General features: G+C 31.1%; 1 protein-coding gene across 1 annotated transcript in view; it reads right to left on the reverse strand.

Moving 5' to 3' along the window:
• Nucleotides 1–2,023: 2,023 nt before the first annotated feature.
• Nucleotides 2,024–24,921, reverse strand: part of SMC3 (structural maintenance of chromosomes 3) — a 169,666-nt gene continuing 146,768 nt past the window's right edge. The window contains exons 4-6 of the mRNA XM_065510312.1: nucleotides 7,785–10,171; nucleotides 2,922–3,654; nucleotides 2,024–2,861 (exon numbers count right to left, since the gene is read on the reverse strand). Coding sequence (XP_065366384.1) covers nucleotides 2,649–2,861; nucleotides 2,922–3,654; nucleotides 7,785–10,171 — 3,333 coding nt within the window. The 3' untranslated portion in view covers nucleotides 2,024–2,648. The remainder of the gene's footprint in view (nucleotides 2,862–2,921; nucleotides 3,655–7,784; nucleotides 10,172–24,921) is intronic.

Here is a 24,921-nt window from a genome sequence, read left to right on the forward strand (position 1 = left end):
TTCCGCTGGTTCCAATGAATTCAAAAATTCAGTAGGATAATCGACGGCTTGTTCTTCGTTCATAACTATTTCAATCTATTTGTATTTTATTGTTTCACCAGGCAGTTTCAATTGTATTTGCTTATTGAGCTTGTTAACATCATAATTTGTTGGTGCCAAAATTGCATGTTCCCACAGCCAATCCGAATTGTTGTAGTTGGTTGTAAGACTTGGGAATACTTTGTCGACAACTTCTTGAATATTCATTTCCATTTGGCAGAAGTCCGGGAATGAAATCTCATTTGTGGAGGGATCAATTGGAATTTTACCATTTTCGATGTCCGACAATTGCTTTGAGAAATTTTCGGCAGAAGGGTATTGCAGCAAATGCACACGCTTCGTTAATAGCGTTCGGCTTCTGTAGCTTCATTTCCAGTGAAATAAATTTGAAGGAACTTCGTACTTGGGAAGCGGGGTCAAATTCTGTGGTACATTTGGCCTTGAACTTTAAAGATGGTCATGAAACCGACGTCATTTAAAAGCATAAGTTGTTCTTTTGGATATTTTGAAGGAAGTGTTTGAAAATAGGAAATGTAACTTAGAAACAGCTCAGACGGCTCAATAACTTGTGGCAGAATAACTTTACCGTACGAACACCACATTCCCGGGGATTCCTTAGGGAACTTCAAAATGCTGCAATGTAAGTAATGTTTGTTCATTGCGCCAATCAGTACATCCTTGTGATTCCTGTAGTCATCATACTTATTGTAATAAAAGTATGATTTACAGTGTTACCCGCTATGCTTTTCTGAAGATTCCGTAAAATTTTATCAAAATCGGTCCAGCCGTTTTTGAGTCCATATGGAACATATATACACACCTCTCCGCCCCCAGACCGAATATCAAAAATCTGACTATACGGTGTTACCCGCTGGGCTATTCTGAAGATTCCCTGAAAATTTCATCAAAATCGGTCCAGAAGTTTTTTATATATATAGATGGTATTAGCGGTATAATGTAAAAATTTGATTTTGACACGCCCCTCCGCCCACAGACCGAAAATCAAAAATCTGACTTTACAGTGTTACCCGCCAGGCTATTCTGAAGATTCGCTGAAAATTTCATTAAAATCGGTCCAGCCGTTTTTGAGTTCATTCGGAACATGCATACATACATACAAACATCCACAGACCGAATATCAAAAATCTGACTTTACAGTGTTACCCGCTGGGTTATTCTGAAGATTCCCTGAAAATTTCATCAAAATCGGTCCAGAAGTCTTTTATATATATAGATGGTATTAGCGGTATAATGTAAAAATCTGACTTTACAGTGTTACCCACCAGGCTAATCTGAAGATTCCCTGAAAATTTCATCAAAATCGGTGGAGCCGTTTTTGAGTTCATTCAGAACATACATTTTTATATAGACAGATTCTTCACATTTTTATTTTCCTTATTTGTGTTTATAAATACATACCCGATACATAAAAGATATTGAATTATATTATATTAAACATTTTTGGAATACCGATCGTAAATCAAAAAAATTATTCGTGTTTTATAAAAATCGGATACAATTTTTGTTTATATGATGAAGTTGTATTATGATACTTGAGTTTTTGACAAATATTAATACTCAGTATTATCGTCTATAGATACCTTAATTAAATCTAATTCAAAAAACAAAAAAATCCGCATTGTCATACTAAATGCTATAAAAAATTAAAAGTTCACTTTAAATTTCTCAATAACTGATAACCCGAATTTTATGAAGTTAAAACTGGAGAAAGATTCAAGAAAATATCCATCCAAAAAATGTTCGACTTTAGACAGGCCATCACCGTCAAGCCCTATAGGTCGATGATTACCAACTTATTTTGACTGAATTGGATGATATGGACTCCAACGAGATGCCAACATCGCTACGTGCCACACAACTCATGATAGATTGGATATTCTTTGATTGGATATTGGATAGATTGGATATTTGAATTCTTTGTTAGTTGCATCATTCGCATTTATGTGATAATATGGAATACAAATTTTCTATTGGTTTTTCATCCTTTATTTTATTTTTATAGATAAATTATTTTGCAATGTCATAATTATATTGTTTTTATATTTAACTATGAAGTAAAAACAAAAAAATGCATATCGTCCATTCTATGAGAGAACGCCCAAATTTTGTTTACTTTGTGGTCTTTACAATTTCCGGTTTGCTGAGTTCAGTTCCACAAAATTACAAAAAAATAGCGTTTTTATTTCGCTTTATCACTTTTTGAAAATCTTAAAAAATAACTAAAGTGTGTAACTTTTAATGACTATGGCTGACTTCATAAACGTATTGCGTTTATGAACACTATGCATTGCAGTGTTGCTTTGCAAACTGCGTTTGTGAAGTCAGCCTATATCTCTGCAATTTCATTCAATGTGCCTTCTAAATTTTTTTATTTTAATACATGTTTTTTTTTATCATGTATTTTTTTGGATTTTCAAAAAGTGAAAAAGCGAAATAAAATCGGTAATTTTGTGGAACTCAAATCATCAGCCATCTGAATGTGAGGAAAAAATATTGTGATCGATTGATTTTTAGGCGTTCTATCCTGGAATTGACGATATTGTTTCTACTCATAAGTTATTACGGATAATATATACAAAATTATAGTATTATGCGTGTGTATTATCATCTTCAACAAAATCTTTTGCTTGTTCCTTGGTTACACAGTCAATGTGGCTTACTTTGTTTCTAAATCGAACTCCATAAAATTTATGAGCATTTTCTAATAATTCTGGCCGAAATGTTGTAGTAATAAACTGAGCTTTATCACTTAATTCATGTATCATGTCGGCAACCGCTTTTCTATGCTGAGCATCAAGTGCCTAAAAAACAAATTAGAAAAAAGTTATTCACTATTAATGATCGTGGCATTATAAAAGTACCTGGTCTATTTCATCGAATAGATAAAAGGGAGCAGGATCACATTTTTGTATAGCAAAGATAAGAGCTAATGCAACTAGTGACTTTTGGCCACCAGATAACTGATTCATTTCTCTCATTTCCGCATCTACTCCAGTAAATGAAACTCTAATACCAATTCCCGTGAAAGCATCAGAATTCGCAACTTCTCTGTCAGGTTTATCTCCATCATTGTCTTTAGTTTTAAGAATTAAATAACCAGCACCCTGGGGTACTAGCTTCTTAAAAACTTGTGTAAAGTTTTTTGCAACTTGTTTAAATGTAAACTGAATTGCTTCCACCTTTTGCATTTCTAGTGACTGCATAAGCTCTCTAATCTTTTCATCACCGACATCTAGTTCTTCTTTTCGTTTATAAAGTTTTTCTTTTTGTTCCGAAAAACTCAAGAATTGATCCAAGGCTTTTTTATTTACGTGATTATATTTTTTAAGATGCTGATTGGCTTTTTCTAATTCTTTAAATAAATTTTTTAAATTCATTTTAGCAAAAATAGGATCAGTCTGCGGCAATGCGCCCAATGATGCAATTTTTTCGGTATATTCATCTATTTTTTGAAGAAGTAAATTTTCTTTCACAGCCCACTTTTCTACTTTTTTTGAATCTTCATTTATCTTTTCTTCAATTTCCTTTTCATTTCTTATAAAATTTTCATGTTCTTGTTGAAGAGACTTTTGCGAGTTTACTGCATCGAGTACCCTTAAAATAAAAAAAATCAATTTAATCTTTTAAATAATAAAGATTTTTTGTACAAATATAAATTATGTATAATTCTTAGACAAAAATAATTAGTATTATTATACCCTTCACCATGAGTGGCAAGGGTATATATAAGTTTGTAATTTCTACATTTTTCATTTGCGACCCCATAAAGTATATATATTCTGAATCGTTATAGATAGCGGAGTCGATATAGCCATGTCCGTCTGTGTGTTGAAATCAACTTTCCAAATCCCCCAAATAACTTACAAATATGATTGATACATCAAAATCTCCGGAATTCTTCCGGCTCGGTTGCAATTTAAAATCGAGAAAATTGGTCCACAAATGGCCGAGATATAAGCAAAAAACCCAAAAACCCATGTATTTTGTTAGTGTTTCATGAAATCATGTACATTAGAGTGTCCCTTAGAATTAAATTTTTGGAAATGTTGAGACGGTACCCCCTGAAAACTTGTGTAATGACATAAAATACCACCAAAAAATTTGTTAGCTTGTTCTAAGAAGGGCAACCCGTGCCGACTTAGCGATTTAGTTTTGATGTGCATTTACAAGGGGGAAAAATGAATTTTTTTCAGTTTTTGTAAAAATTTTCCCATTAAATAATTACTTTAGAAAATTAATTTAAAAGAATCGATATGTGTACGTAATTGTCGTTCTAATAAGATATAAAAGACAAAAATTGGTTAAAAAATGTTAAAGTTATTAAAAAATAGCCAGGCCATTAACGTGTCTCAGGCCACTAGAACATGAAATGTAGGAACAAAATTAACATATTTTGATAAATATAGTTAAACAAATTTCAGAATTTTTTGATCATCACATGGGGATTTATTGACAACATAATAGGGAATAAAAATATCAAAAAAATATGTCAATACCTCCTATAGTTTTTTCGTACCAGCGAGTTAAATTTTGAGATTTTCGAGAAAAACTAATATTTTGGCCATATTTTGGAGAATGAGCCGAATTTCCTTACTGTTATGATTTTAAAGTAAAAGCTATTCCGAATAATATAGTCCAGGTAATTTAAAATATAGTCAGAAAGTTTTATTAAAATCAGAAAACTTTAAGCCTTAAATCGTGAAGGTCAAAGTTCAAATTTTTCAATATTTAAAATTTTTCATGGACAGATAGCGAAATGTTATATATATTTTTGGGCCGATTTTGATGAAACTTAAGAAAAATGTAACACAAAATCCAGTATTTACAAAAACAACAGAAAAATTTTAATTAACCCATAATAGCACTTGGGATTAAAATGACCCCAAACTTCTAAAACCATTAAAAATAGTCAATTTCAATAGAGCTGATGAAAATTTTATTTTTATAGGAAACAAACTTTAAAATATTGTGTTGTGTATTAGAAAATAGTATTACGAAGCCATTTTGAAAAATGTTCACAATTTTCTTCAATTTTGACCACACATTTTTCAAACGCCAAAATATTGTATTTATACCTGATTTTTGCTTTAATAACGTAATTAATATTTTATTGAGGATTTTTGAATAATAAAATTGATTTTAACCCTTTAGTGTACTTTTGATTTAATATATTTAAAAAATGACTTGAATGATTAAATTTATTTAACTCTGAAAAACATTAAAGTTATCACCATTCATATTGAATGTGTTTTTCGTGACTTTAAAAGTTGAGTGTCTTTTTAACCCCAAGTGCTATTAAGGATTAATTTTAATTCTTGTGCCATTATTATAAATACTAGACAACCTGTTATATTTTTCTTAAGTTTCATCAAAATCGGCCCAAAAATATATAACATTTCGCTATTGAGAAATTCCAAATATTGAAAAATTTGAACTTTGACCTTCTCGATTTAAGGGTTAACGTTTCCGATTTTAGTAAAACTTTCAGATTATATTTAAAGTTACCGGGAATATAATATTCTGAATAGCTTTTGCTTAAAAATCATAACAGTAAAGAAATTCGGCTCATTCGCCAAAATATGGCCAATCGCAGGTACGGAAAAACTATAGGAGGTATTGACATATTTTTTCATATTTTTATTCCCTATTATGTTGTCAATAAATCCCATGTGATGATCAAAAAATTCTGAAATTTGTTTAACAAAATTTTTAAAAATTTGAAAATGGAGTTTTGAAACTGCCGTTATAAAAAAGATTTTTTTTTGGTCATACCTGGGATAGGTTAGCGGTATCCTACGAAGACAAAAACTCATATACAAGTAAATATGGATATATTCTAAGTAAAAATAAACTTTTATTTTAATATTTATCAAAATATGTTAATTTTGTTCATACATTTCATGTTCTAGTGGCCTGAGACACGTTAACCCATTCCCAGCCATTGTACCTGCTTGAGTACAGAAAAAAGGCAATATTCAAATACTCATACATTTTTTAACAAGATCAATTTTACAACTTTTTTTGTGATTTTGCATTCAACACACTGTGCTTTTAAACATCACACATACAAATTTTAAAAAAATAATACCCTTAAGGTATATTTTGTCCTGTTTTTATAATGCTATATCATTTTTTGGAATATTAGCGAGGTTAGTAACAATTGAGCTGCGGAGAGCAAACAGAGTTTTACGAAAGCAAGAGTTTTTTATAATTTTGTGAAGTAGAGTGATTATGTGTACATTTTATAAAAATGTGTAAGAAAAATAATTTTTTGGGACAAAGTTGTGTGATTAGGAAAATCGGTGTACCCAATTGGGTACAATGGCTTGATATGTATTATTTTTTTTAAGATTTTTCTTACGCTAAAATAGAATTTCAGACCATCAAAACGAGAAGTTTTTAATGCAAATGTTTTAAAAACTAGATTTTTTGGAAAAATATGAGCACCACAATTTTGATAGCTATTATTTTATCAGATCCGGATTGTAATATGGATGAAGATGAAGGTGTTGCTAACGACTTTGTTAGAGATTGCATGTACCAGGTGAAATATAAGTATTTTGTGACAGTAATAGCGACGATGATGTTCCACTTGAGATGTTCTGACAGAAAATAATGCCCTCAAGATCAAGCAAAACAAATTCTATTTGGATAATAAGACCATGCGATGTTCAAATGTCTGAAATTATTTTTTTGGACAATGAGTTCAATAGTATTTCATACTTGAATTGGAAAAGGTTATTAGTTTAACCATTTAGCAGACTTGCATTTATGCATCGCAAGCTAATAAACTCAATTTATCCTTCAACGCAGAAGATTTGAATATATTCTAGAGTATTTTGCTTTACAGTGGATTTCGCTCTATGCCAAAAGAAGATATGTATTGGGTGTTCTGCGAGGATACTCGCACTCCAAAATTTCCGAAATTATATCACGGAACAGATTCAATGAAATAAAACGTTTTGTTAATTTGGCTGATAACACTAATTTAGATGCTACTGACAAGGTGAGACCTATATACAAATTACACTGGCTTCTGGTGTCGCAACTACTCCTGGAAACCAATTTCCTTAAAGGATAAAAAATCCCCTACGATGGGGTGAATGTCATAACAGAATAAGATGGTTGTCTGAACAATCCGATATTGCGTTGTGTTGAAAAAGTAATGTTTTAAAAATTTTCACACATTATAAAAAAAGCATACACTTTACGCCATTGTACCCATTCAGGTACAGCCCCAAAAACACGTTTCCTAAAATTTTTTTTTTAATTTTTTATGTTCTTTGACCGTATTTTAGTTTAAATAAATAAATGAATTTAAAAATTTTTCATTTTAAATGGTCTTGGTTTTTAATGGGTTAATGGCCTGGCAATTTTTTAATAACTTTAACATTTTTTAACCAATTTTTGTTTTATATCTTATTAGAACGACAATTACGTACACATTTCGATTCTTTTAAATTAAATTGCTAAAGTAATTATTTAATGGCAAAATTTTTACAAAAACTGAAAAAAAAAATCCATTTTTCCCCTTGTAAATGCACCTCAAAACTAAATCGCTAAGTCGGCACGGGTTGTCCTTCTTAGAACAAGCTAAAAAAATTTTTGGTGGTATTTTATGTCATTACACAAGTTTTCAGGGGGTACCGTCTCAACATTTCCAAAAATTTAATTCTAAGGGACACTCTAATATATATATATATATGATACAAACATATGCTTACCTTTTTTCTATTTCTTCCAAGTCCTGGTTTACTTTCTTTATTCGCTTTTCTGTAGAAGTTAACTCATTTTTACAATTTAAAAGTTTTCTTTTTCTGTCTTCTACTGATATTTCTTGTAAGGCTTGAATTAATTCATCTCTTCGCCTAAATAAATTGTTTACTAGAAGGTTATCCAATTTATTTTTAATAACTTCAAGTTGCATTCTTTGTGTAAATGCTTCTTTGTTTTCTTGGTTTAACTTTCTTATATCTTCATTAAGTTGATCTATTTCTCGCTGATCATGTACAGAAAGAGTAGACATCAATTCCTGATTGAGTTCTGCTTCTAATCCGGCTTTTGTGCCATTCATAGCTTCTAGGTTTGCTGTACATTGGGCAAGAGACCTCTCTTTAGGTGTTCGATATTTTTCAATCCTCACCAATTCCTCTTTCATTAACCGTATTTCTCCTTGAACTTTTTCAAAAATATCTTTTGATTTTCCCTGCTTTGTTTCAGTTTTTTGCATTTCAGAAACTACACCATTAATGTTATTTTCAATTTGCTTTAACTCATTCCTAATTTTACTAAGTTCTTTTTCAAAATCATGTATTTGAGCGGTCAATTCAGTTCGCTTCTTTTGCATTTCGAGGCGAGACCGTGAGGTATTAAAATAACCACCAGTAAGTGAACCTTTAGATGAAACTTGATCACCATCTAATGTAACGCAATCCAAACCGGTACTTTTTGCAAGTTCAGTGGCTCTTTCCAAATTTCTACATATTAATGTTTTTCCAAAAATGTAACACAAGGCTTTTCCATGTTGTTCATCATATTTTAATTTAGAAATCATTGGAATAGAATCAGGATCGTCAGGATAATCATGGTTTTTTACTTGCAACCTATTTAGTGGCATGAATGTTACCTCTCCTGGTAGTTTCAACTTATTCATTTCTTTTAGAATTTGTGTTCCAACCTTATCTGATTCAACAATATGATGAAAAAGTCTATTTCCTGCAGTGACCTCAACAGCAGTGTATATAGTTTTATCGCAACTAAAATTTTCAATAACTGGACCGTAATAAGCTTTTGCAATGTCAGCAAAAGGAGTTCCTTTTTCTATAAAACTATCTAAAACTTTTCGTACTGAATCTCTACCATTTAATATAGGCTTTCCAGCCATACTACGTAATGCTTGGTCGGTTTTAGAAAGTTCTTCTTTTTGAGTTTGTAATTGCTGTGTCATATTTGTCTCCTTTCGCCATAGCTCGTTACGTGTAGCTTGATAATGATCTTTGGTCTTTTTAAGGTCGTAATATTTTTTATTATGGTCATCTATTTGAAGGCGAAGTTGTTCCAACTCCGTGGAATGTTCCTCTATTTTTCTACCTAAATCTTTTTCAGCATTTGCATCCTTTTTTAAATCTTCCACTAATTTTGAATGGTGATTTATTTTATCTTTTATTTGTTTACTTAGTGACTTCAACTCAGTATTTATCCATTTATCTCTTTCTTCGCGGGAGGAAAATTGAGATCCACGACCTTGCTTTGCATACAATTCTTTGCGTTTCTGCTCTTTAAGTGATAATTCTCGTGAACATTCCTCTTCTTTCCTCTTCATTGCTTCGTATTTCGGTTTTACTTCTTCTAATTCGCGTTCCTTTTCTGTTATAGTAATCTTTAGTTTCTTTAATTCTTGATCGGCACGTTCTTTTGATTTATTATCACCCTGAACTTCATCGTTCAGATCAACGATTGTAAGATCTAATTTAGTTTTTTCCCTCAGTAGTTGTTGTTGTTCAGTTAAAAGTATTGAACGTTCTTCTTTAGTTGTTGTTACATTCTTTTTAGCTTCTTTTAAATTTTTTTGAATGTCTTTAATTTTTTCTTGTGCCTTTTGAATTTGCAGATTATAAACTTTTTTTTTTTCAAAAGACGATTTTCGTTGCTGCTGTATATCTTCCAATGATTTTTTGGTATCTTTTAATTCTGTTTCATGAATAATATATTCCAAGGTTCTCCGACTTTTATCCCATTTTTGATACTCTTTCAGCTCTTCTTTTTCCTCCTCCAATGTCTGCAAGCGGTCTTCAATTGTTTTTAAATATTCGGAAATTTTTTCCAATTTTCCTTCTGTTTCACGAAGTATATTTAGGGATTCCTCTTTTCTTTCGTCATATACTCTAGTTCCAGCTACTTCACGTAATAGTTTTAGTCTATATGAATCTGCTGCCGTTGCCATTTGATTTATTTTCCCTTGTTTAACAATATAATATGGATTGGAATTTGAAAATCCTGCAGATTCTAATAAATTTACCACTTCAGTACGGGGAACAACTTTCTTGTTTAAAAAGTACTGGTCTTTTTTTGCTCCAATGACTCGTCTTAAATAAATTTCATCTTTGTCGATCTAAAAAAAAAATATATTGTTTTAAATCAATATTTTGTTGTTTTTGTCGAACTTTAAGCTACGTTCATAATGCACAGTGGGGCAGAATCAAAATTTTTTGGAAATAAATCTGGCATTTCTAAAATTTAACGTGGGCGTAGCCAAGCAGTATTCGAGTTTAAGATATTGAAATGGGCCATACAAATGATCCAGTGGCGGCGCTATGGGGGCTCAAAGTAGGGTACCTTCGACATGTAAAATTTTTAAACACATTTTGTTTCCTTTCCGATTTCATATTTTTAGAAAGCATGTGCTATTTATCTCTTATACTTTTCGAGTTATAGGCATTTTAAAATTTTGCCATACCTTAGTTAGACAACTAAATTACGAATAACATACAAAAGATTTCATAGCAATATCAATTATGGATCCAAAAATAAACGATTTTCAATTTAAATATTCAAAAAATAGTTGATTTTTGATGTTTTTGGGAGAAAAGGTGACTTAACTCTTTTTTTTAGTTAAAAAAACCTTTCTTTAAGAACATATAACAATTTTATGTTTTTCTGCAAGATATCTTTACGGAGAACATTTTGATATAAATAACATGTCCTATTCTTAGAATATGTCGCCTAGGGTGGCCCTTAATAAACGAAAGTTGGATTTTGGCCAGTTTGGTGAACATTAGTAAAAAAAATCATCCTGAAAAAATTTTAGGTAAATCGGTTGGGGTTAAGACGTGCCGCAAGACCTCTGAAGTTTTGAGATGCATTTACAAGGGGAAAAAATGCATTTTTTTCAGTTTTTGTAAAAATTTTGCAATTAAAAAATTACTTTTGTAATTTAATTTAAAAGAAGCGAAATGTGTACGTAATTCTCGTTCTAATGAGACATAAAAAACAGAAATTGGTCAAAAAATTTTAAAGTTATTAAAAATTCGCCAGGCCATTAACGGGTCTCAGGCCACTAGAACAAGAAATGTATGTACAAAATTAACATATTTTGATAAATATTAAAATAAAAGCTCATTTTTACTTAAAATATGTCCATATTTACTTGTATATGAGTTTTTGTCTTCGTAGGATACCGTTAACCTATTCTAAGGTATGAACAAAAAAATAAAATTTTTTTAACGGCAGTTTCAAAACTCCATTTTCAAATTATTAAAAATTTTGTTAAACAAATTTCAGAATTTTTTGATCATCTCATTGGGATTTATTAAGAATATAATAGGGAATAAAAATGTGAAAAAATTATGAAAATATCTCTTACAGTTTTTCCGTACCTGCGATTTAAATTTTGAAATTTTCGAGAAAAACCAATTATTTGGCAATTTTTAGGCCAATGAGCTCTATTTCCTTACTATTATGAATTTTAAGTAAAACCTATTGAGAATATTATAGTCCAGATAATTCTAAATATACTCTGAAACTTCTACTAAAATCGGAAGACGTTAACCCTTAAATAGTGAAGGTCAAAGGTCAAATTTTTCAATATTTGGAATTTCTCTTGTAAAGATTTCGAAATGTTCGAAATGTTGTATATTTTTGGGCCGATTTTGATGAAATTTAACAAACATATAACATAAACTCTAGGGTTTATAATAACAGCACAAGAATGGAAATTAACGTTTAATGGCACTTGGGGTTAAAATGACCCCAAACTTTTAAAATCATAATTTTTTTTATGGTTTTAGAAGTTTGGGGTCATTTTAACACCAAGTGCTATATAGGGTTAATTTAAATTTTTCTGCTGTTTTTGTAAATACTAGGCTTTGTGTTATATTTTCGTTAAATTTCATCAAAATCGGCCCAAAAATATACAACGTTTCGAAATCTTTCCAAGAAAAATTCCAAATATTGAAAAATTTGACCTTTGACCTTCACGATTTAAGGGTTAACGTTTTCCGATTTTAGTAAAAGTTTCAGAGTATATTTAGAATTATCTGGAATATAATATTCTCAATAGGTTTTACTTAAAATTCATAATAGTAAGGAAATAGAGCTCATTGGCATAAAAATTGCCAAATAATTGGTTTTTCTCGAAAATTTCCAAATTTAAATCGCAGGTACGGAAAAACTATAAGAGATATTTTCATAATTTTTTCACATTTTTTCAGGCCACCATAATGTCGCCCCTACGGAATTTGACCTATTTTTTATCAAAAATTCAACTTTGGGCCACTTGTTCTAAAATCCCAAAGCTGGGATCAGAAAACAAAAAGCAGCTTTGGAAACCTTGATGTGTTCCCTATTTATCGCCAAAGTATTTTCCCAGACCCGAAGGAAATGTGGACCCTATAGACAAAATTGTTAAAAATATAATTTTTGGGATTTTCGCTCCAATTTTTAGGAATTGCGGGATTGCCTTTGACCTTTTGACAAGTTTTTTTACACCTTGTTATTTAGAATGACAAACATAAAAAACGTTAAAAATTTAGTTTCGTTAATAAATAAAGATTTTATTATATATTACATATTCATTGAGTTTCTAAAACTAAAATTTATATCAAAATTTTAATAGGATTTCAAATATTAGGAACAATTTGATCCACATTTATTCCGAGCTATATTGTTTTGTTTAGATAAGTTAATTTTTGGTCTTACAAAAAAAAATTCAAGTCAATATCTCAATTAGATTCAAAAATATGCCAGTTTAAATTTAAGTCTATCAAAAATATTTTATTCAACACAAGTCATTGGTTCTGACTCAGTCACATTAATAAAATTTATACAAATTTTTTAGTATGAAAAAGGACGGAGTTTAAAAGTGGCATATTTTTGAATTTAAATGAGATATTGACTTGAAATTTTTTTGTAAGACCAAAAATTAAATACCAAAATGTTCTCCGTAAAGATACCTTACAGAAAAACATAAAATTGTTATATGTTCTTAAATAAAGTTTTTTTTAATAAAAAAAAGAGTTAAGTCAGGTTTTTTATGCTCAAAAAACAACAAAAATCTACTATTTTTTTAATATTTCAATTAAAAATCGATTATTTTTGAATCCATAATAGATATTGACCTCAAATCTTTTGTATATTATTAATAATTTAGTTGTCTAACTAACAAAAAAAAATCGAGTCAATTCGGTCCAAAATTACGCCCTATATTTTTAAAAGAGCGGGCCAAGGTATGGCCAAATTTTAAAATACCTATAACTCGAAAATTAGAAGAGATAAATAAATTTAAAAAATATTAAAATCTTTGAAATCTTTGAAATCGGATGGGAAACAAAAAAATGGCACGTGATTACTTTGAGCCCCCATATCGACGCCCCTGGAGTATTTGTATAGCCCATTTTAATAACTTAAACTCGAATGCTCCTTGGCTACGCCCACGTAAAGTTTTATCCCGATCGGACCAGGAAAATTTCAAACATTTTTCAACAACATAAAAATATAAATGAAATTGAAATTATATTTTTCTAGATTTAATTTGAAAACATTAAATATGAAAAATTCTTAATATTTAAGAAATTATTTATAAATGTTATGAATTGAAATCAATGAAATCAAATCATAATATTTATGTTGAAACTTTTTTCTGTGTATTGCGCATTTCGTCTTTTATCCAATAAAAAACTACTAAAAAATATATATATACTGAAATATCATTGGATAAAAGACGAAATGTACAAGATACGATTTGATTTTAGACCTATGGTTGCTTGGGTAAAACTTCTTAGAATTTTCCGTAGAAGCGTTTCTGCTATACAGCTTTTTCGTAAAAAAAAATCGACCCACCCTAATAATTATAGAAAATTTTTTATTATATTTATTATTAAAACACATTAGCCACAACCCGTTCTTCATAATTATTTTTTGTCACTGTAAATATCATTCACTTAACTCACCTGCTTAAAGAAATATAATAATGGACTTATTATCAAAGCTTCTATAACACCGTACAACACTCAATATTAGACAAGAACCGGATGATGGAGAAAAACTGCGTTTTCAGTTTTTCATTTCGTGATCCTGTTTCCTTTTTAAAAAGACTTAAAATTTTCAGAGGAGTACATTTTTAAAAAAATGTTTTAAAATACTTCTGATCATCCTACTATGTCAAATTTGGTGTCAAATGATGAAGAAGAGTTGTAAAATATTTCGTATTATTTTTATTTTATCCTGTAAGGACAAAATATGTCAAAAATGTCCTTTAAAATTTCTATCCTTGAATATCCTTTTAGATTTCCAATAATTTTTTTTAAAAAAATAGTGAGTTAAATATCCAAATATTGAATACCACATGCAAAAATTTTATCCTTCTATCTTAACTACTTAAGGGCCGTTTTCTCATTAGGTGATTATCTTTTTTCCCAACGTAAAACTGCAGATTAAAGAAATTTGGTTTTCTCAAAAAAAAATATAACAAAATCCGTTGTGAAAACCAACGAAGAAGACTTTTTAATAAACAAATAAAATGGTATAGTCGGGCAAGACCGACCTTATGATACCCTACACCCGGTATATGATTATAAAGAGTTTTCTTTTGATATGAAACTTATTTGTGTTGAATCTTATTTGAATATACACATTTTTGGTAGTGGGCCTTATATGGGAGCTATGACTAATTATGGACCAATCGTTACAAAATTTGGTGGGATGAATTGCGAATATATGAAACATATTTGTCTTGAATTTTGTTTGGATACTGACATATTTCAGAGATTTATGTATATTAATGGCATTTTCGAGAATGTTGCTTATATGGGAGCTGTGGAATATTGTTGACCGATCGTCACGAAATTTAGTCGTGAGAGTTCGGCTTACATAAAACTTAATTGTGCTGAATTTGGTTTGAATATGTTTATAAAATAATGGGCTGCTTCTAACCAAATTCAATAGCCTTTGTTCTTGCGACCTGTAGTTTGATTACAAGGTTTACATGGATGGACGGACATCGCTTAGTCGACTCAGAAAGTGATCCTGAGCAGATTGGTATTTTTTTCTTAAAATAAAGCTTAGATATTTTCCTTTAACACCTATTTGGTCGCTTAGTGGGATATCTATCAAAATAAATATTTTGTAACTCAAAACATACAATTTTTGACTTTTTTCGCAAAATCAAAAACTTTGACTTTTTTTCAAGCTAATTTTTTTTAGCTCAAACAAAAGCTTAGATATTTTCCTTGAATACCCTTTTGGTCGCTTAGTAGGATGCGAGTGGGACATCTATCAAAATAAATATTTTTTAACTCAAGACTTACAATTCTTGACTTTTTTTTTGCAAAATCGAAATTTTTTCCAATTTGCTCAAAAGAAAGCTTAGGTCTTTTCCTTTAAGACCTATTTTGTCGCTTAGTGGGATATCTATCAAAATAAAAATTTTGTAACTCAAGACATACAATTTTTGACTTTTTTTTTGCAAATTCGAATTTTTTTTCAAAATGGACCCTTTTTAAAAATTTTTTTTTGTCAAAAGAAAGCTTAGGTCCATTCCTTTAAGATATTTTAGGTCGCTTATAGGGATACGAGTGGGATATCTATTAAAATAAATATTTTTTAACTCAAGATATACAATTTTTGATTTTTTTGGCAAAATCAAAAACTTTTTTGACTTTTTTTTAAAATGGGCCCTTTTTGTATTTTTTTTTTTTTTTGCTATAAAGAAAGCTTATCTATTCCTTTAAGATGGTTTTGGTCGCTTAGTGGGATGCGAGTGGGATATATATCAAAATAAATGTTTTGTAACTCAAGTCATACAATTTTTGTGTTAAAACATTTATTTTGATAGATATCAAACTCGCATCCCACTATGCTACCAAATAGGTCTTAAAGGTAAAGACCTAGGCTTTCTTTTGAGCAACAAAAAAAATTTAAAAAAGGGCCCATATTGGAAAAAAAGTCGATTTTGCAAAAAAGAAGTCAAAAATTGTATGTCTTGAGTTACAAAATATTTATTTTGATAGATATCCCACTAAGCGACAAAATAGGTCTTAAAAAAATATCTTAAAGGAATGGACCTGAGCTTTATTTTGACTAAAAAAAATAAAAAAGGGCCTATTTTGAAAAAAAATTCGAAAATAAAACATTGTATGTTACAACATATTTATTTTGATAGATATGCCACTCGCATCCCACTAAGCGACCTAATAAGTGTTCAAGGAAAATATCTAAGCTTTATTTTAAGAAAAAAAAGGCCCATTTAAAAAAAAAAAATCCAAAAAAGTTTTTGATTTCGGAAAAAATATTAAAATTTTTTTATTTTTAATATTTGTGGTCGGAAAACATCGATTTCAAAAGTTGGTTCACTTGACATGAACCATAAAGGATGAAATTTTGAATTTAGTATAGAATATTTGGGTCTTTAACACACTATTTTTTTAAAAGGAATTTATTGGCAATCTTAAAGGATATTAAAGGATAAACATTTTAAAGGAAATTTTTGACATCTTTTGATCCTTACAGGATAAAATAAAGATAATACAAAATATTTTACAACTCTTCTTGTTCTTTTGACATACAATTTTCATTGTTGGAATAACTCCTGTTTTTAAATATTTTTTGAAAAATGTACTTCTTTGAAACTTTGAAGTCCTTAAAAAAGGACACAGGATCACGAAATGAAAAACTGAAAACACAGCTTTTCTCCATTAAATTTATAGTTTCAGACGTATATCATCCGGTTCGTGTCTAACGAATTTTTTCTCTATTTGTCGGACGGTGTAATTTGTTTTAGTTTTATTGAGTTATATCGAAGTACTGTGTTATATTCTTATCAATATTATTCGTTTTGCCTTAGTCAAGTAATTGTAGAAATTATTGTGAGATTTTAAAATCTTGCAACGAGAAATCAATAGTTCTTTGATAGAAAACTTGATTGCAGATCAAGGTGTTTGTTTTCTCTACAAACAGATTTATTCAAATTTTATTGTTTTTTAGTGCAAATAAAAATTTTAAAAATTAGCGATTGGACGCTTTGAAATTATATTTGTGTCTAGTGATAAATATTAAAATTTGCAAAAGCAATTTTGTTTAAAAAAAAAAAAACAACTGGTTTAAAAACAAGTAAGAGAGCTATATTCGGCTGTGCCGAATTTTATATACCCTTCACCAAAATACACTTTAAAATAAAAATTTTAAATATTTTTAGGTAAACAAAATTAAATTTTTTTTCCAGGTGTTTTTTCGAAATTGTTTTTTAAATTTTAAAATTTTTTTTTTTAAATTTAATAATTTTTTTTTTAATTTAAAACATTTTTTTTTTTGTTTTTAATTTTTTAAAATTTAGTGAAAAAAAAATTCGGGTTAAAAAATATTTTTTCCGATTTTGACCCATTGTAGGTCCAACTTACTATGGTCTTATATACGTCATTGCACAGGTCTTTGAAATATCTATCATTAGATATCCATATTGTCTATATTAATGATTTAGTAATCCAGATATGGGTCAAAAATAGGTCAAAAATCGAGGTTGTCCTGGTTTTTTCCTTATATCTCAGCCATTTGTGGACCAATTTTCTCGATGTTTTCATTCGTGTATGTAAGTTATTTGGGGGATTCAGAAAGTTGATTTCAACACACAGACGGACAGACGGACATGGCTATATCGACTCCGCTATCTATAACGATTCAGAATATATATACTTTGTGGGGTCGCAAATGAAAAATGTAGAAATTACAAACGGAATGACAAACTCATGGTGAAGGGTATAAAAATAAAAAGTGTTAATTCCTTTTGTTTGTTTTAAAAGAGCACATGAATTCTCATGATGAGAGGAGGCTCAGTATGAACGGCAGAAATGACTACATATTTCTTAACTGGGAGACTGATAAAAACAAAAAAATAAATGACCCCAGCTACAACAAAAATTATATAACCACCAAACCAGCTGAGAGAGCACGCCCTTGTTCCCCCGTGATACAATTACACGAACAAAATAATACACAAACAATATCACCAACCAATTTATGTTTAGAACAAAGCATAAAAGAAAATGTGAAAAATTTAAATACAATAACAACTAACCAGTTTTGAAAACACAGACAAATACTGTTAATAAACAAGCTTGTGATCCACTAACAAATAATAGTGAGAGTTTGAATGTTTTTAACCCTAAACAAACCACAATAAATAACAAGTAAGAAAGTATGGTCGGTCAAGATCGACCATATAATACCCTACACCAAGTAAATGAGTAAAAATATTATTCTTTTAAAATATAAATAATTTATATTCGTGAGTGATTTTCGGAAGTGGGCCTTATATGGGAGCTATGACTAATTATGGACCGATCATCATAAAATTAGGTGGCATTAATTCAGTTTATATAAAACTTATTTGGACCAGAATTTGTGTAGATACATATATAAATATAATATATAAATCATTTACGACCGATAAAGTATAATTTCGGGAGAATATTTGTATGGGTGCTATGTGAAATAATGGACCGATTTCAGTCACTTTGAATAGGCTTCGTCCTCGGGCCGAAAAAAATGTACCAAATTTTATCGCAATATCTTCAAAATTGCGACTTGTACTTTGCGCCAGACTATGAACAGGTAAAATAAAAATAGAAAAAAAATGTGGGAGTAATTTCAATCAACTGAAAAAAGTGTTCAGCAAACAGGTCAACAAGTATATATGGGCTTAGAGATGACACTTTGGCCTTTCTCCTGGTAGTAAAATTTGTTTAACCCCTTTTGACACTAAGCACTTTTATTCCACTGAAATTCAAATTTGACTAAATTATATATTTAATAACATAGCAGGTATAAACGATACAGTGACAAATCATACCAGTTCTTAAAGACTATTATCCTAATAACATAACAAACAAAAATCATCCCATTATCGATAATAGTTTGCGAGTAATGATTATTTACTTCTGATCAAATTTACAAAAATCACATTTTTTTATAAAATGACATAAAATATTTGACTTTAACAGCATGCCACGCACACAATTGACAATATTTTTATCTACCTTAGTTTCAATGTGTTTACTATTGAATGACATTAAAATTTTTGAAACCGCAGTTAACAAAAAGTTAGACTTTTGGACGATAAAATTGAGATCTGAGCCGTACCGAAAACTGCATGCGTTTAAATCCGAATGACATGTCTGTCGGTCGTGGTATCAAAACGTCTTCTCCTTTGTACTTTCCTTAAGTATTGTAGCTTCGATGACGTTATTCATCAGATTTTTTATAGCAAGTCGGTTGGGTGCCATTATAAAGACGTGGTTGTTTTATGTTTCGTAACATGATTACTGATCCGACTTGCAATTGGAGATTGTGAGGCGGTTGCTGAAAATAGTAATGCTACTGTGATCAATGTCACAAATAGTAGTAATGAAAATATTAACTCTATAAAAACCGGTGATGATAAGCAAAATCAATCGAGTTCTACATTAGAAAATACTGGTGCCATACCAAAAAATACTCGAAGTATAGTGAAAAATCCGGTAAGTCAAAATCGTTTTGCAATTCTTGACAATCAAGAAAGTAAAAAAATACCCGCAAAGCCTGTAAAAGACTACAAGCCATCTCCCCCATATTTGCGCGAACCTACAACAAATGTTTTGGTGAACAAATTGTCCCAAATTGTAGGTAAAGAGAATTTCCACGTGGTCTCTCTGCGTAAAGGAAATATTCAAGAGACAAAGGTACAAACTTATTCGGAAAAAAATTTCAGAATGATTGTTGATAATTTCGATTCCGAGAAAAGAAACTATTATACATATCAACTGAAAAGTGCAAAAGGTTTGACAGTAGTCATCAAAGGTATAGATAGTTCTGAGCCAACTGATGATATTAAAAAGGCGCTAGAGTCTGAAGGCTTTGAAGTGAAGTCCATTCACAACATAATAAATAAGAATAAAATTCCTCAACCAATTTTTAGAGTTGAAATCACTTTCAACTCTTCTCAATTAAAGAAAAAGGGTGACACTAATCCAATATACGGTTTAAGATATCTTCTTAATCGTAAAATAATTGTAGAAGAACCAATTAAGCGCAAAGCTCCACCTCAGTACCTTAATTGCCAAGAGTTCGGTCACACCCGAAGATTCTGCAAATTACCTTCTGTATGTGTAAGATGTGGAGATATTCATAAAAGAATGTCCCCACTCAAAAACAGATAATATAAGAAAATGTAGTAACTGTGGTCAAAATCACACAGCAAACTACCGTGGATGCCCAGTATTCCTACGCATACAGGAATCAACGAAGGCAGGAAGACCTTTATATGCTCAATATACGGCTTCTAACTTTCCAAGCCTTCCTGATGGTTCTAGTGCTCAATATAGAAGTATCATAAAAAACAACAATCAAAACAAATCGTATGCCCATACGACTAATGAGGGTTCAGTTACCCAAATGAAAACAAACACAGGTGCTTCTAGTGCTCAATATAGAGGCATCATAAATGATAATTATCAAAACAAATCGTATGCCAATACGACAAATGAGGGTTCAGTTACCCAAATGAAAAGAAGCAATGGAAATAATACGCCATTATTTTCATATGCACATGCATTAAAAGAGGGTGTACCAGTACCCGACACTAACTCTCAAAGCTCTATTGAGAATCTAATTCAAAGCATGAACAGTTTCATGGCGAACATGCAAAATATGTTTCAACAATTGATGCAGAATCAAAGCATGCTCATGCAGATCCTGCTAAATAAAAAATGAATTCTCTAAGAATTTGTTTTTGGAATGCTAACGGCCTTATCCAACATAAGAATGAAGTACAACAATTTCTCCACCTTCAGGAAATTGATGTAGAGTAACTTCGGGTATTGTGGACTATGCGTCTAATGTGGACCAGTATCTTTTTCCATAAACTATTGAAGGTATGTTAACACTGATTTGTCGTACATTTTACAATTTGTTTTAAACGAAAATTGCACATGTGCTTTCATGAGTAATTGATATGTTGGCTTTTTATTCTTGTATTGAAATTAATGCGGGTGCTCAACATTTTTTTCGGCCCAAGTAAGAAACAAAATTTGGTACAGTTACTTGTTAGAATTTAATGTTTGGTTGTTTTATATAGTTAAAGTGGACACGTAGTTTTGCATATATTTGATAAGAATTTAAGCACATTTAGATTATTAGGTAAAAATAATTGTTTACCACTGTAGCCCAAGTTCGTGTAATGTGGACCACTTAAATTACTTGAATATGTACTAATGGTCCACATTACCCGACAATAACTATGTACTTTGTATGCAATCTGTTTAAGCCAAGAACGCGACTTTTTAGTTTGTATTAATAATAATATATTAAAATTAAATTTTTTAATCATTCATGATTAGCTGGTTCATGAATTTTATGTATTAAATACAAGTCCACATTACCCTCATATAGTGGTCCACATTACCCTCCAATTTTTTTAATGCTGGTTTTTGGGTTCCTTACAATATTTTCTCATAAATTTTTTATCTTTTGACGGAAAAAATTTTCAACAGCAAAAACAATTAGAGAATACATTAGCTAATTTATTGCTTCACAACTTTTTTAATATCCATATATATTGTGACCAAAATTTAGAAAAAACAAAACGGTAGTCCACTTTACCCGAAGTTACTCTACTACTCGTTTCTGAAACACACTTTACCATAAAGAACTGTTTCAGAATTAACGGATACTATACTTATGATACAAAACATCCAAGTGGTAGAGCTTGTGGTGGAACAGCTATATTAGTGAGAAAGGATATTAGGCATTTCCCAATGCCAGAATGTAAAACGGATAACATCCAGGCCACATCTATAAATATACCTGATGGTAGAGTTACAATATCTTCAATATATTGTCCTCCTAGGTATAATATTAATCGAGAGCAGTTTCTCGAATATTTTAGGACTCTAGGTCCAAGATTTATAGCATCTGGTAATTACAATGCAAAACATACATTTTGGGGCTCTCGCCTTATTACTCCTAGAGGGAGGCAATTGTTAGAAGCAATATCGTCTAACAGACTAGATGCCATATCTAGTGGCCAACCTACTTATTGGTCTACAGACCTCAATAAGATTCCCGATCTAATTGACTTCGCTGTAATCATGAATATAAAACGAGAATTTATTTCAGTGATCCCTTCGCTGGACCTCTCGTCAGACCACTCGCCTACAGTTTTAACGTTAATAAATTGGAAAACCCTTACTCTTGTTTCCCTAACAAGAAAACGAACTGGTTAAAGTATAAAATGTATGTTAGCTCACACTTGCCACAAAACATCTCATTGAAAAATGAATATGAGATACAATCCGCTGTCGATATATTTACAGACATTTTAACAAGACATTCAAAATGTCCTAAAAACATTGAGTCTCTTATCAAAGAAAAGAGAACACTCAGACGTCAATGGCAACAATCGCGATCTCCGAACGTAAAGGCTAAACTTAATCAGTGCCAAAGAAGACTTCACGTCGCCTTAAAGATTAATAAAGAATCTAACCTGAGAAATTATCTTAGAAACTTAGACCCTACTAAGAACACAGAATATAGTCTCTGGAAAGCTGTGAAAAATATGCAATGCCCTATTGTATATGAGTCGCCCATACGCCTTCAGAACGGAGAATGGGCAAAAAATACTTCAGAAAAATCGAAGCATTTGCCAATCACTTGGAGAATGTATTTACCCCAAATGATACAAATTCATATATTAGAGATAATGTCATAAATAATGTGGAGGACGACGGTCAAAGGTCTTAAGGCTGGAAAATCACCTGGTATAGATAAAATTACTACCACGATAAGTAATCTGCCCAACTCAGCACTGAGAATTATTTTGTTCATATTTAACTCAATACTACGTATTGGATATTTCCCATCCTCATGGAAAATATCTGATATAGTTATGATACCGAAACCGGGAAAAGATGTCACTCAAGTGACATCATACCGTCCCATTAGCCTATTGTCAATATTCTCAAAACTTTTTGAAAAGTTGTTACTTGAGAGACTTATAGTGCACCTTGACGAAAATTGCATTATTCCTGACCATCAATTTGGTTTCAGAAGAAAACATAGTACTATCGAACAGGTACATCGGATAACTACACTTATTTGGAAAACCTTCGAGAGCAAGCAGTTTTGTTCCGCATTATTTATTGACATATCTCAAGCCTTCGATAAAGTCTGGCACGATGGACTAATACACAAAATTACTAGATGACTACCTGCGAACGTACATAAACTGCTTAAAAATTACATACAAGAAAGATCTTTCCAAATCAGATCAAAGGATGTGATATCAACACGTCGAAAAATATCCGCTTGTGTACCACAGGGAAGTATCTAGGGCCGTTCCTATATATTTTATATACTGCAGATATGCCTACGAGCGCACTGACTCACACATCTACATTTGCGGATGATACCGCTTTTTTAAGTACACATGAAAACCCCGTAATAGCTTCTGAACCACTCCAGTCTCACATCGGCGATTTGGAAAAATGGCTGGACAAATGGAAAATTAAGGTCAATGCAACAAAATGTATTCACGTTACATTTACTTTAAGACGAGAAAGTTGCCCTTCCATACAGATAAATAATATCAAAATCCCAGAACAGAGCCATGTGCGATATCTCGGTATCCATCTTGATCGCCGTTTAACATGGTCCCACCATATTGAAGCCAAGGTTACGCAAATAAAATTAAAGTCAGTCCAACTGTACTGGTTAATTGGCCCACGGTCTGCTCTAGACTTGAAATACAAAGTGCTTTTGTACAAAACAATTATAAAACCGATATAGCTATACGGCATTCAGCTACGGGGAACAGCTCCTCATCTAACGTTGAAAAATTGCAAAGAAAGCAGTCAGCACTGTTAAGGACAATAACAGGTGACCCATGGTACATTCGCAATAGTAATATCCATAGGGATCTCAATGTCACCATAATACGCGGGGAGATCAAACTCTCCAGTCTAAAATACATTTCAAAACTAATGGATCATCCAAACCCCTTCGCCAGGGAGTTGCTGTCATTTGAGGGTCATAGACGACTGAGGCGATTGAAAACACTGGTTCTGGCCAGATAATCATTTAATTTTGGACATTGCAGCGGCAATAACAACTTTAGTTTTAATTTAGGTTAAGATTTGAATACTTATTTGTAAATTTCTAAAACAAAAGATTCAATAAAGAAAAAATACTGAAAAAAAAAATGTTGGATTTTTATTGATTTACATATACAATGACAACTCGAGTGCTGAATGAGCAGTTCGACTGCTTTCCAACAACGTAGCTACAATTCCTGATGAAGCAATTGCAAGTGAAATATCATTCTGCTAGCGTATCGTTGCCAAAATCGACGTGATCAAAAAGTTTTTCGAGTTCCACAGGGAGCGCCCAAGAAAAGTCCTACCAGTTTCATCTTTCATAAAAGTGTCGTACTGATATTTTTATTGCCGATTCAACAGTGGAGCGTTTGTTTCATCACACATGGCATCTTTGTATTTGCGCCATAAATCAGTCGGTTTGGATGGGAAGCATTTGCGCAGCATCTCCGAGGGAGTATTCCTAATTATTGTCCTAATTAAACAACGAGTTTAACGACGATGTTAATGACGATAATGAAGGTGATAATGATGTCAGCAATCATCAATGAGCGCAAGATGATACGTGCACACAGTGACGCAAGTTTTAATAGTGCAACGAGTAAAACTATTGGAAATGTGCCGCTAGCAGCTGGCGTGACAAATAATAACATCTACGGTTTTACAAACGATTACAGAGATGATAACAATACAGGTCAGAATTTACCATCAATGCAACAGTGTGTGATGGCAATGGTAATCTTCCGGT

Source organism: Calliphora vicina, chromosome 4 (assembly GCF_958450345.1).
Source record: "Calliphora vicina chromosome 4, idCalVici1.1, whole genome shotgun sequence".
In the NCBI taxonomy this organism is placed as follows: Eukaryota; Metazoa; Arthropoda; class Insecta; order Diptera; family Calliphoridae; genus Calliphora; species Calliphora vicina.